Source organism: Stylophora pistillata, chromosome 1, assembly GCF_964205215.1.
Source record: "Stylophora pistillata chromosome 1, jaStyPist1.2, whole genome shotgun sequence".
NCBI classification, from domain to species: Eukaryota; Metazoa; Cnidaria; class Anthozoa; order Scleractinia; family Pocilloporidae; genus Stylophora; species Stylophora pistillata.
Genome location: NC_142519.1, coordinates 3517292 through 3531264, shown reverse-complemented (window position 1 = coordinate 3531264; position 13973 = coordinate 3517292). Strand labels below are relative to the sequence as shown.

The 13973-nt window shown below is 41.3% G+C and overlaps 1 protein-coding gene across 1 annotated transcript in view; it reads left to right on the top strand.

Moving 5' to 3' along the window:
• LOC111343867 (talin) overlaps positions 1–13973 on the top strand; it is a 45114-nt gene that overhangs the window by 28081 nt on the left and 3060 nt on the right. Inside the window, exons 39-61 of the mRNA XM_022951061.2 lie at positions 2812–2905; positions 3282–3371; positions 3744–3866; positions 4484–4627; positions 4917–5078; positions 5194–5334; positions 5838–6019; positions 6390–6522; positions 6890–6991; positions 7273–7443; positions 7855–8001; positions 8192–8314; positions 8716–8835; positions 9002–9148; positions 9307–9476; positions 10008–10191; positions 10374–10499; positions 11194–11310; positions 11508–11693; positions 12214–12318; positions 12702–12807; positions 13285–13409; positions 13792–13917. Of these exons, the coding sequence (XP_022806796.2) occupies positions 2812–2905; positions 3282–3371; positions 3744–3866; positions 4484–4627; positions 4917–5078; positions 5194–5334; positions 5838–6019; positions 6390–6522; positions 6890–6991; positions 7273–7443; positions 7855–8001; positions 8192–8314; positions 8716–8835; positions 9002–9148; positions 9307–9476; positions 10008–10191; positions 10374–10499; positions 11194–11310; positions 11508–11693; positions 12214–12318; positions 12702–12807; positions 13285–13409; positions 13792–13917 (3124 nt within the window). The remainder of the gene's footprint in view (positions 1–2811; positions 2906–3281; positions 3372–3743; positions 3867–4483; positions 4628–4916; positions 5079–5193; positions 5335–5837; positions 6020–6389; positions 6523–6889; positions 6992–7272; positions 7444–7854; positions 8002–8191; positions 8315–8715; positions 8836–9001; positions 9149–9306; positions 9477–10007; positions 10192–10373; positions 10500–11193; positions 11311–11507; positions 11694–12213; positions 12319–12701; positions 12808–13284; positions 13410–13791; positions 13918–13973) is intronic.

Below are 13973 nucleotides of genomic sequence, written 5' to 3'. Positions count from 1 at the left end.
GCCATGTTATCAGTTTGCTTTTTAAAATGCTGTTACAAGTCAGCTAATGTTGTAAGGTTAGTTACATGGAACCTATAAGCCATGTTATCAGTTTGCTTTTTAAAATGCTGTTACAAGTCAGCTAATGTTGTAAGGTTAGTTACATGGAACCTATAAGCCATGTTATCAGTTTGCTTTTTAAAATGCTGTTACAAGTCAGCCAATGCTGTAAGGTTAGTTACATGGAACCTATAAGCCATGTTATCAGTTTGCTTTTTGAAATGCTGTTACAAGTCAGCTAATGCTGTAAGGCTAGTTACATGGAACCTATAAGCCATGTTATCAGTTTGCTTTTTAAAATGCTGTTACAAGTCAGCTAATGTTGTAAGGTTAGTTACATGGAACCTATAAGCCATGTTATCAGTTTGCTTTTTAAAATGCTGTTACAAGTCAGCCAATGCTGTAAGGTTAGTTACATGGAACCTATAAGCCATGTTATCAGTTTGCTTTTTGAAATGCTGTTACAAGTCAGCTAATGCTGTAAGGCTAGTTACATGGAACCTATAAGCCATGTTATCAGTTTGCTTTTTAAAATGCTGTTACAAGTCAGCTAATGCTGTAAGGCTAGTTACATGGAACCTATAAGCCATGTTATCAGTTTGCTTTTTGAAATGCTGTTACAAGTCAGCTAATGCTGTAAGGCTAGTTACATGGAACCTATAAGCCATGTTATCAGTTTGCTTTTTGAAATGCTGTTACAAGTCAGCTAATGCTGTAAGGCTAGTTACATGGAACCTATAAGCCATGTTATCAGTTTGCTTTTTAAAATGCTGTTACAAGTCAGCTAATGCTGTAAGGCTAGTTACATGGAACCTATAAGCCATGTTATCAGTTTGCTTTTTAAAATGCTGTTACAAGTCAGCCAATGCTGTAAGGTTAGTTACATGGAACCTATAAGCCATGTTATCAGTTTGCTTTTTGAAATGCTGTTACAAGTCAGCTAATGCTGTAAGGCTAGTTACATGGAACCTATAACCTGTTGTCAGTTTACTTTTTAAAATGCTGTTACAAGTCAGCTAATGCTGTAAGGTTAGTTACATGGAACCTATAAGCCATGTTATCAGTTTGCTTTTTGAAATGCTGTTACAAGTCAGCTAATGTTGTAAGGTTAGTTACATGGAACCTATAAGCCATGTTATCAGTTTGCTTTTTGAAATGCTGTTACAAGTCAGCTAATGCTGTAAGGCTAGTTACATGGAACCTATAAGCCATGTTATCAGTTTGCTTTTTGAAATGCTGTTACAAGTCAGCTAATGCTGTAAGGCTAGTTACATGGAACCTATAAGCCATGTTATCAGTTTGCTTTTTGAAATGCTGTTACAAGTCAGCTAATGCTGTAAGGCTAGTTACATGGAACCTATAAGCCATGTTATCAGTTTGCTTTTTAAAATGCTGTTACAAGTCAGCTAATGCTGTAAGGCTAGTTACATGGAACCTATAAGCCATGTTATCAGTTTGCTTTTTAAAATGCTGTTACAAGTCAGCCAATGCTGTAAGGTTAGTTACATGGAACCTATAAGCCATGTTATCAGTTTGCTTTTTGAAATGCTGTTACAAGTCAGCTAATGCTGTAAGGCTAGTTACATGGAACCTATAAGCCATGTTATCAGTTTGCTTTTTGAAATGCTGTTACAAGTCAGCTAATGTTGTAAGGTTAGTTACATGGAACCTATAAGCCATGTTATCAGTTTGCTTTTTGAAATGCTGTTACAAGTCAGCTAATGCTGTAAGGCTAGTTACATGGAACCTATAAGCCATGTTATCAGTTTGCTTTTTGAAATGCTGTTACAAGTCAGCTAATGCTGTAAGGCTAGTTACATGGAACCTATAAGCCATGTTATCAGTTTGCTTTTTAAAATGCTGTTACAAGTCAGCCAATGCTGTAAGGTTAGTTACATGGAACCTATAAGCCATGTTATCAGTTTGCTTTTTAAAATGCTGTTACAAGTCAGCTAATGTTGTAAGGTTAGTTACATGGAACCTATAAGCCATGTTATCAGTTTGCTTTTTGAAATGCTGTTACAAGTCAGCCAATGCTGTAAGGCTAGTTACATGGAACCTATAAGCCATGTTATCAGTTTGCTTTTTGAAATGCTGTTACAAGTCAGCTAATGTTGTAAGGTTAGTTACATGGAACCTATAAGCCATGTTATCAGTTTGCTTTTTGAAATGCTGTTACAAGTCAGCTAATGCTGTAAGGCTAGTTACATGGAACCTATAAGCCATGTTATCAGTTTGCTTTTTGAAATGCTGTTACAAGTCAGCTAATGCTGTAAGGCTAGTTACATGGAACCTATAAGCCATGTTATCAGTTTGCTTTTTGAAATGCTGTTACAAGTCAGCTAATGCTGTAAGGTTAGTTACATGGAACCTATAAGCCATGTTATCAGTTTGCTTTTTAAAATGCTGTTACAAGTCAGCTAATGTTGTAAGGTTAGTTACATGGAACCTATAACCTGTTGTCAGTTTACTTTTTAAAATGCTAGCTATTACAAGTCTTGAGAGATACATCTGGGGTTTGTATTTTTAACTCTTGCACTTCATTTCCTGACCCTCTTGTCCCTAAGAATGTGGCCTCTGCCTTCTGTGTCCAATACTGTAGTTTTGTTTTGTAATATACCCATTCCGAATTAACCGTAGGTGTATGACCATTTTCCGATTTCGTTGTGAGGTTTCGCGATGGCAAGAGAGAAAAGTGCTCTTAGTGCGGGTGCGAATTTTATTGACTTGGACCGTTTAAAACTGGTGATTGTTTTTGTTTTTTGTTTTCAGAGCTGTTACTGATAGTATTAACATGCTGCTCAATGCTTGTATGTCTGCCGCACCAGGGCAGAAGGAATGCGACAACGCCTTGAGAAACATCCAGGTACGTCACTAGCTCTGAAATGTTGTTGTTTATTTGAGGCTTGCGGACTGCGTGCCTTAAATACAAAACTAAACAAGATGATGAATAGCATTTTAACTGAAGAATGCGGAAAGTGACGACATTTTGTAACGTAGCGCAATACTTATCAAGTGCAGCGCCTAAACTGTATGAGAGATATGCCTGGAAGTTTTTGGTGCAGTTCAATTTTTGAATGCGTGACAATCCATTAGTCGTGGAGATTATTCTGATCAACAAGAGGATATTTTTTGGTACAACCGAATGTTTTCCCCAACCATACACGACACCTTTTGGATTGTTTGTTAGAATGTTTGTGTTATCTAGTAACTGACCAGGTGTTACTCATTTTGTTTTGTAGGCAGTTAGTAACATCCTGGATAATCCAGTTGAACCAGTCAATAGCGACACATTCTTTGATTGTCTCGATAAAGTAACTCGTAAATCCCAGGTAAGGTTCGCTCGACTTTGCATGATTTTGTGTTCGTTTATTCTCTTCTTAAAGATTTCCTTTAACAGAGGGAACTTCCTCACTATGATAATTTATAGAAGTAAGTTAACACTCAACACAGCGGAGATAAGAAGAAAACAAATCAAAACTGGTAAGGTAAACGTTGGAGAAGACTGACAAGGATTCTTAGTTAAATGATAATTAACTTCAAATGTGCAGAGAGTGGCAGTGTTCTCTATCCGCTTGTATTCCTTCAAATGTGCAGAGAGTGGCAGTGTTCTCTATCCGCTTGTATTCCTTTCACACTGTACCGATTTGTGAACTTGCTGCACTGACGTTTTTCTGTTTTTCTGTTTTTCTGTTTTTCTGTAGGATCTAACAGAAGCAATGCCAAAGATTTCCAACAGTGTTAAGTCTGGTGATTTCAATGAGTTTGATGATGGAGTTAAAAACGCCTCAGGTGCTGTATGTGCGTTGACTGAGTCTGCTGCACAGGTAGGCTGTGAAAAACTCCAGAACTAATGCAAATAGCGGGAAAATATTTTCGTTATTTTTCTAAGTCTGCGTTCATACTTGGTGCTCTAGCACGGTGCCTGAGTACGATTCTTGATGAGCACTAATGTGAACACATTTTTTTTTCAATTGACCTTGTATTCAGGCACTGAACCGGGCATTGATTCGTCGGGTATCTAGTGTCTGACCACAGCACCATTTTGTGCCGGTGCCCTAGCACTAATGCTCGGGCATCAAGTGTGAACGCATCCTAAGACGATATGACGTTATGTTGGTCAATTACTTGCGTTAATTAGAGAAATTTCACGTGCTTGTTCACGTGCTTTGTTGATTTTAATCGTGTGTGAAAGCTGGTTGCATAGAATTAATCGCATTCCTAAAGAAGCTTTGTTGTAGGAGTCTTAAAACTCAGTTTCAGGGGGGAACCCTGTAAACAACCGCGACAAAATCGCTTTGGAATGCTGAGTAGCGGCCGTTACCAAACTGGTCGAGAACTCAAAGATGCCAGCAGTGACGAAATGTTGGAATGTCGCAAGTGAGCCTGTGAAACAAAACAGTATGAGGATATTTTGTAATTGTCGGTGCGTCTTAACTTACAGGCTGCATACCTTGTGGCAGTTGCTGATCCCTCGAGTGTGGCTGGGAGACCAGGCCTCATAGACCAGACGCAGTTTATGAACTCAAAACAGGAGATCGTAGACGCATGTCAGAGTCTGCTCAACCCAGAGGCCAGTCAGCAGGAGGTAATGTCTAGCTTCAGCGAGTGTCAAGTTAGGACTATGTATCTTCTGTGACATGTAACTTGAAGTAGTGGTTGCCTTTTGCGCCAAAAAAGGGAACGTACTAGATCACCTCGCAACATGGCGTGGCTCACTATGAAATTAATTGCGAATAAAAGGTTTGGACATTGAGTTGGCGGCTGCTTGCTCTGTCAGCTTTGCCACCCCCCCTCCCCTTAGATCATGTATTCTTAGAAAAAATTTCCCTTTTGACCTCCTTGCGAAGAAGACTTAATTCTTCTGCTGTCAACAGGTTCTCGGAGCTGCTACATCTGTCGCCAAGCACACGTCCGCCTTGTGCAATGCGTGCAAAGCAGCTTCTGCTAAAACTAACAACCCTGCGGCCAAGAGACAGTTCGTGCAGTCAGCAAAAGATGTGGCCAACAATACAGCAAACTTGGTGAAGAATATCAAGGTTTGTACGTGTATTCTGCTACTAACTCCGAGAGTGAACAAGAACATGTATTTCCTTTCAAACACAGTGAAAGGCATTGTAACACAGTCGTGTTTATTGTATGGTATCATTTCAGGTGTTCGCGGGTGACATGTCCGATAGCAACAGGGAAGCATGCGCGGCCTCGACTAAACCGCTGATAAACAGCGTAGAGAGTCTAACAGCATACGCGTTGTCCCCAGAATTTGCTGCAGTACCCGCTAAAATAAGTGCAGAGGTGAGAACTTATGCTCAATGATAAGCTTGTAGGTATAATCTAAAAACAGGAGCACTGGTATTCTGACAAAGGTAGATCGTAGGAACAGTTGTAGTTAGCCTCAAACTGAGACTGTTCTGGAAATTGTTGTAGAGTTGTAGAGGGAAGGGGCTTTCTCAAGAGGTTCCGCTGTAGGAGCAGGAAAAATATGCAAAAGATAGTCAACGTTTGTTGCAAATAAGATGTTAATCAATTATGCAAGCCCTCCGTGTCTTTAGTAAGTCTTGCTCCTCCAGCATGTGTAGTTCGCGTTTTAAGGTTCGTGGGAGCTTTTCTCCTCTTTAAATAGCCTTATTTGTCTCGCTCTTAACTTAAACGTTTTGCAGTTCAGTTTGACAGCGACGTTTCTTTTGCTCCTAATTCGTGCGGTTTCTCGAAATGGAGTCGTGCTCGCAGAAAATTTGGTTATTAGTCATTACAAATCAGCAGTTGTACTGTGATTTATGAGCGCATTCCTTTTACAGGCCCGCTCAGCTCAGGTTCCGCTAATCATGTCCGGCAAATCCATGGCCACTTCAAGTTCAAACTATTTCAATGTCGCCAAAGCTCTTGCCGTGAACTCTAAAGATCAGACAGGCTGGCAGCAACTCGCTCAACAAGCGAAGGCTGTATCTGATGCCATGAGAAGACTTATTACCGCCATCAAGTAAGTTTGATTCAAAAAGTTTCCATGACTAGAGATTACGCATTTGAGTTTCCAGAGTGAGTCAGAGTTGTTTTGTTTCACTTTGCTTCGCACTTAGATTTGACTAGAAATCTTGCGTCTCAGTCTCAATCGATCAGATGGAAAACAGTTGCTAAGTTAAGCAACTCAAGCCTTTTTTTGTGTAGTTGACTGCTGTTTTCCTTTGTTCTGATTGGCCGTTGGGGTTACTATGGTTTTGGGTCTCATTCCCCTGAAAAGGCATCTCACCGTAATCAGTGACTGACAACCTGAACATGTTGTCTTACTCTTGACTTTGATGATCACTTCTGCTGTTCTCCCCTTCATGTATATAAATTTTTTTTGGTTACAGAGACAATGCCCCTGGTCAAAGAGAGTGTGATGAGGCGTTAGAACAAATTAACCACACCATAAATCAATTGGATCAAGCATCATTGGCGGCCATAAGTCAGCAGCTGGAACCCAGACCTGAAAACACTTTACAGGTAAAATAGCAAAGCCACCAATCAAAAACCATCGTTTTAGCTCTAGACTCTGGCAGTGGGCAGGTCCAGTGCTCAGTAGTGGTATACCACCGTTGGTTTGAGGGTCAGTAATTCGTTCACTCCTATTTGTCCTTTCTTAGGCGAGCCAACAAATGAAATGTCCGTGGAAGCGACGGTGGCTTGACCTTTACCTCGTCCATTCCCTCCCTTTTCCTCTCTTTCCCGTACTTCCTCGCGGCAGCAGAGCATTGATTTCTCTTACCCTACTGTTATCTCGCTGAAAGATCTCTAAGGCCTCAGGCTTGCCACTAATTTAGTTCCTTTTGCCATGAACTTGAATCCAAACAGTTCCTCGATTTCTTATTAGGGTTTCCATGAACAAATGATGCAAAACCTGAGTCAGATGACTGATGTTATTGATCCGTTAGCAGAGGCAGCAAAGTCCGAACCAGAGAAGATTGGACACGGGGTACCATACTAGTTTTGTTGTCTTTTTTTGTTGATAATTATCACTGGACTGTGAACAGTATTCAATTTGTGTTGGGGTCGCTAGCTATCCTAAAGATAAGAGGAAAAAGTTATGTCTTTGGTTTATTATGTCCTTTTTTTTTGTGGGGGAGGGGGAGGGGCGGGGGGGGGGGGCGTTGTGAGTGCTTGCGTGAAATAATCTTATCATACCAGAAGGTTAAGTGTCTGTGTATGTTCTGTTTAAGACTAATTCTGAAATCCCCGATGTTTTTTCCAAAACAGGTAGCTCAGATGTCGAGTTTTATTGCGCCGCTGGCCGACCTGGCTGTAGGCGCAGCTTCACGAACCGCAGATGTTCAACGCAAGGTTGACTTGTTAGATCAGGCCAAGACTGTGGCGGAGTCAGCAGCACAACTCATGTACGCTACTAAAGAAGGCGGAGGAAATCCAAAGGTGAAAAGATTTTATTATTGTCTTCAGGAAGTACGTTTAAAGGTGTGGTCTTACGGCTTAGTGGTTTGCCACTACCTGAACCTATCTGTGGAGCGAATGCCAGCAGTGTCTCAAGTTCATCACAGGTTCACCCTCCCCTCTCCCACTCTTGCATTTAGTCCAGTTTCCCTGTCAAATTTCTGGTGGCTGTCCACTTTCTTTGATGAAGAGAGGAACTATGCGCTAGAGCGAGAGAACGGGTGAACGACTAACAGCGGTTGTGGTCGTCAAGTAAACGGCTTCACAATGAAGGGCTGTCCTCCCTAATTTTTCCCCTTCCCCTACCTCCGCCATTTTTTGCGCTCCCGCGTTTTCACTCGTTTCCACAAATGAAGAGCTTGGCAGAGGTAACAAGCTGTGTACATTTTACAGGCTGTTCATGCTCATCCAGATATTGAAGAAGCAGCTCAGGGAATGAAAGAAGCTGTGCGGGACCTGGGACAAACTCTCGAAGAGGCCGCTAGCGAAAGCGGTGTCGTGTCCGGTTTAATTGACAGTATCGGAAAAGCACTGGCTGAGGTGAGATGCTCATCAACAAACTCTTTACAATTGTGTTATAAATGTGTATATAGGTTTATCGGATGGGTGGGAAAAAACTGCTTGTATTCGTGCTGAGAATCTTTGTTCTTTCAGGGCAGAGTTACCTGGCAAAGGAGAATTTTAATTATTTTCTCAGCCGAAACCCATTTTGGAATAATTCTTTTCCTAGATTGATCAACCCTTGATTAATGGTCGAACAGATGGATTTGAAGTTATAGATGAACCGTTCGTGAATTACCAAGAGAGGATGACCCGCGCTATGAAGGAACTGGCCAAGAAATCCCATGACATGGTGAGTGAGGGGCAACTCACTTTTAATTCAATGAATTTATTCTTTCATAGTTTATTTGATGGTTGGTGATCTGGATTGAGTTTTATTAGGCCTTGGTTGAGGAAATTGCGCGAACACGATTGCATTTCGTGAATTATGGGTGTTGGTGATATTTTGAAAGATTTCGTCTAAATCATCAAATGTACGAGAAGTTCCTTCGATTCTTTTCAAAATTACCGTCTAACTTTAATTTGTAAGTCTGCGGTTCAAATTATTGGATTAGTTATCAACGGTTTCAAAATATTCCTTTGTTTTCCTTGAATTTAGAATTCGATACAATAATTGTGGCAAGGAAACGTGGCCATATGCCTTGGTTCCGCAAAAATTTACAACTCACATGTAGTGGAACTGTTTTGTTTTAGGTTGGTAAATCGACCACAGATCCGACGAAACTTGGTCCCCTTGGTAAAGACATCAGTAAAACGTACAACGACATCGCAAAAGACACAAAAGGAGCTGTCAAAACAGTCGGAAACCCAGAGGTAGGAAACAATTAAAGCTCATTTAACGTGTGCGCCGACACACTTCAAGTTAAATTGTAACCTGTGAAAGACGTAACATTCAAACCTACTGACGTATGGCATGCGTTTAAGTTTGAAGTTATCTGCTCCTTCATTCTTGTGATATTTCTTTCTGTCTCCCTTCCAGATCGCGCACCGCATTCGCACCGGTGTTCAAGGTCTAGGAGAAGCTTGTATTAGTTTGATTCAGAGCGGCGGAGTTGTTCAGAGCAGCCCCAGGGATCCATTTTCCAAGAAAGAACTAGCTGATAATTGCAGACATGTAGCAGAAAAGGTAATAGTGGATGGACGTACGTCGTTTACATCATTTTTATCATAGTATTTTGAAGAGAGAATTGTGATCTTGCGGGTAGGGAGAAGGGCTGTTGTTTTTAGTTTTATGACGTACCAAGGTTTTTTTTGTAAAATTCCCCCCCCCTTATTATGTTTTAGGTATCTCATCTCTTAGCAGCCCTTCAGCAAGGCTCGCGTGGTACCCAGGCCTGCATTAATGCGGCCAGCGCTGTGCAGGGAATAGTGGGTGACCTGGACACTACTGTAATGTTTGCATCGACTGGTACACTGCAGCCAGAGACTGAAGGCGATACATTTGGAGATCACAGGTTCGTTAGAATTGCATACAAACGGTTTCTAAGAGCTGCATAGAGTGATCTTGGGTTGAAAGTGGGATGAGTTCATGTGAGGCTTAAGGTCACACGAAGGATGATTGGCTCCTGGGATGAGTTTGTGCGTAATGAGAAAGCGCCCTTTGACACTAATTGCCACATTTAGCTTGATTAATAGGGCCCCTTTTGATGTGAAAGTGAATGATAAGTAGGGGTAGTTTTTTATTTTTTTTTATTTTGCGCGATCATACATTTCTCTTCAGGATTCACATTGTTTTGAGAATTCCTAAACTGTTTCACATTCACTGTTGGTCACGAAAAGTTGACTTTCACTTTTCGAACTTTCGTTTAACCAAGACAGCTTTTCCCAGTTTTACACCAAATTTTTTTTTTTTTTTGTCGTTACATTCCAGTCACGTCACATTATAGCAGTTTTTTCCCTTATCGATAGGGGATTTTATCGTACTGTACGATAGATTTGGAGCTGTAAAAGTAATAATTTTGTTGTGCTGTTGTTTCCTTCTGTAGAGAAGCCATTCTTCGAACAGCCAAGACTCTAGTGGAAGACACTAAGAATCTCGTGTCTGCGGCGCAGGCCTCTCAAGATGTGCTAGCCTCAGCTGCCGAGGCTGCAGTTGGCTCAGTTTCCAATTTAGCAGATAACGTTAAGCTCGGAGCTCTGGCTCTTGGACCAGATGACAGTGATGCACAGGTAAAGTCTATTTCAGTGTGCGGATCAGTGATAGATTCTCTTTACTAGTTTACCAGTAGATTTCAAAATTCCCGTGTACATCTTTCAAAATTCGGCGTGGAGGTGCTATTACTAGTTTCTTTAAAGGCTTAAAAATAATAACAACGTTGAAAAGGTCTTTTTTATGCTTTACATTTGTGCAGCAAATGTTGCTTAATGCTGCTAAAGACGTGGCGTCTGCCCTTGGAGCACTGATTAACGCTACCAAGAATGCATCCGGCAAACCTAACAACGACCCATCCACTGAAGTGCTCAAGACCACAGGAAAGGTACACTATAATAGCTATAAACTGAACTCTGTGTCAGTGAGCCTAGAGACCACAGGAAAGGTACACTATAACAGCTATAAACTGAACTCTGTATCAGTGAGCCTAGAGACCACAGGAAAGGTACACTATAACAGCTATAAACTGAACTCTGTATCAGTGAGCCTAGAGACCACAGGAAAGGTACACTATAACAGCTATAAACTGAACTCTGTATCAGTGAGCCTAGAGACCACAGGAAAGGTACACTATAACAGCTATAAACTGAACTCTGTATCAGTGAGCCTAGAGACCACAGGAAAGGTACACTATAACAGCTATAAACTGAACTCTGTATCAGTGAGCCTAGACTTTGGTGCTTTGGTGTTTACGCAGCTTTCCACCCCGGAAAGTTGGCTGCGAATGGAAGTGTTTGTCTCAAATACTTCTGTCTGCCTAAAGGCAGTGGTTGCAGTATTTTACTGATTTACCAATCCATCATCGCCGCATGTGCGGAATTCGGTTAATATTAGCTGTGAATACAACATCTGATAACTTTCATTGCACAAATCAGTGTGGCGCCAGTTTACACTTTGGAACAGTTTGATATTCTGGAGTTTGGCCTTAGCATCCTAATTAAGCCTAGTCGCCCCTGCATCAAAAGCGTTAGACTGTTAATTTATTTCTGATCTGTGGCTTTACCTGGTTTTCACATCAGACCATGGTAGCTAATGTGTCCTCGCTGCTAAAAACGGTAAAGAGTGTGGAGGATAAAGCACTACGAGGCACCAGAGCCTTGGAGTCAACCATAGATGCTGTCAAGCAGGCCGTGCTGGTAAGTACATGTAGTTCGATTGTCAAGCTACCCATCATCCTGCTAACTCAGACTTCTATCCTGCGTCTACTTTCCACGGTTATGGTTCTTTACCGGGAAATCTCTCTTCAGCTCATAGCGTACTTATTTTCTTAGTACCGGAAACTTTGTTGAAACAAAGATTTGATCGTCTGTCGTGATTATCTTTTCCTTGTTAGGTGGTACAAAATCCGTCAATGCCTGTCCGGGATGCTACACCCGAAGACCTTATTAGGAGTACGAAAAACGTCACTTTAGCAACAGCCAAAGCGGTGGCCGCTGGGAATTCTTGTCAGCAAGATGACATCATGACAGCTGCCAACATGGGCCGAAAAGCTGTCACAGAAATGTTAATTATTTGTAAGGTGGGAACATTTTCATAACATTGCTAACATCGTTTAGACCTTCCCTGTTTTATTTATTTCATAGTTCTCTGTCTTCAAGTTCAGCACATTTTGTGTTACTTCCTGTTTTACGACGTTTCTACAGTAAATAGGGACGGTAATCTCAATATTAATTTTATCAATGAGGTGAAGACACACGAAAGAATATACATGATTGTAATGATTATAAGCAAAAAGATCGATTCGAGTCTTCTTTTTATGTTGAGACCTGCACGATTGAAATCAGTTCGTAGACTGTTACTTCCTGAGATGGCAGAACAGGAAATTAGGAGAAGTGGTTATATGGGGAACTTCTTGTGCTCTGCGCCCGTCCGGAGGAAGAGAAGTTGATTAGTATTTCTTAAATAATAAAGTACGTCATCATTCAAACATGCGGGATGTACCAGTGGCGGATCTAGGGGAGGAGCCTAGGCTCACGGTCAGGATCCGCCACTGTGAGCGTCTATGAGTTGATTGACAAGTGCCTTTTTTGCTCTCCAAGGGTGCCGCCAACAAGGCAGAAAGTAACGAAGCCAGAAGCCAGGCCCTTCGGAGTGGAATGGAATGTGGCGCTTCGTTTGGGGAGCTGCTTGATCTCGTGCATAATGTAAGGGTTGCTAAACAATATTGAGTTGTACGCTTGTGTTTGTTTACATGCTACAGCGGTGTGATGGTTTTCTTTTCGGCGAAACACTTTCTGATCCACCACCGGCGATATTTTAATCAAAAGTCCGGATTTGCAAAGAAATAGCTCGTACAATTTTTTTATGAGCTTAAGCTCTAAATCGTGTCAGCATTTAAAAAGTGTAGTTCAAGTTCTGCCCTTTCTGGTTACCACCAAGCTGGTCTTAGCAAAAGCAATAAGGGAAATACAACCTTTTATTGATTGCCCATCCTAGTAGTTGTTGTTGTCGTCTTGATTTTTTAATCAGAAAGATTGGGCAGTATTGGTTATTGTCTAAAGGCATTATTGCATTGCGTACCTTACAGATTGTGCAGAAACCGTCCCAAGATAAGAAGGTGAAACTTACGCCACAATCTAAAATTGTCGCCGATCAAGTTGCCAATCTTGTCAAATCGGCCGAAGCACTGAAAGGTAAGTCCGTCCGCAACGCAAAGCTGGTTTTGTTGTTCCTGAAGACTTGAAAACGCTGTACGCAGGATAAAACGCTGTACGCAGGATAAAACGCTGTCCAGTACATGTCAACAGCGTTTTCCAGTACTGCTGTTGTCAACGTTATCCTCATCCCAGAGAACAAAAAATGGAGAACCCATTACGACAATCTGTAGGAGAGGAAAAGTCCCTGCAAGGTTATCGCTACAGTTTTCATTTATATTTTAGATACATTATGGGAGAATGGATTTCTGTGGCAGCGAAATGTAAATGCGTCAGAAAACGGGAAAGTTTCGGTTATTTCTGTAATAATCGCGCAAGAAAAATTGAATTTCGTCTGCCGCTGTAACTGTGTTCAGTGCGATGCAGTCATAAAATCAAGTAAAGTTGTGCGGAATTTTTTCCCATTAGATGTATTGATATCATATGATGGTATATGACGTTTTTTTATCCTGTCAGGTTCTGACTGGGTCAACCCTGAAGATCCTAATGTCATTGCTGAGAACGAGCTGCTTGGCGCTGCTGCTGCGATCGAAGCAGCTGCCAGGAAACTGGCTGAACTCAAACCCAAACCACGACCAAAGGTGTTATCACATGAACATAATTCTTACACGGTCTTGAATGCTTGAAATATTTTAGTATTTGCAAACTAGTTTTTTAGACCTTGAATGGGTAAAAAGTCTTGAAAATTTGAAGTCTTTGTGAGGGAACTTGTTTGATGTACAAACTAAATTATTTTGGCTAAACCTTAATGAATGCGTTTGAAGCAAACTGTTGACAATCATTTATTTGAAGTGACTTGACCCATGACTTTGTATCCGTAAATTAAGAGAATTATCGGCAACAAAATGGTTTGGAAAAATCTCGAGTTTGGTGCACAAAATTTTTTGCGAACCCTGGATGAAATTCCTCTTTCTTTGGATTTAGTTTATATTGACATTTTTTAAACGTTATCGCTATTCTTAGGAAGCGGACGAGTCGCTCAACTTCGAAGAACAAATCCTGGAAGCTGCCAAAGCGATAACAGCTGCTACTGTTGCATTGGTGAAGTCTGCTTCAGCGGCGCAAAGGGAACTGGTGGCGAGTGGCAGGGTAAGGGTCTCTTACCAGTAGCTTGGTGTCGTTGGTTGCCTGTTATTTATTGTGAC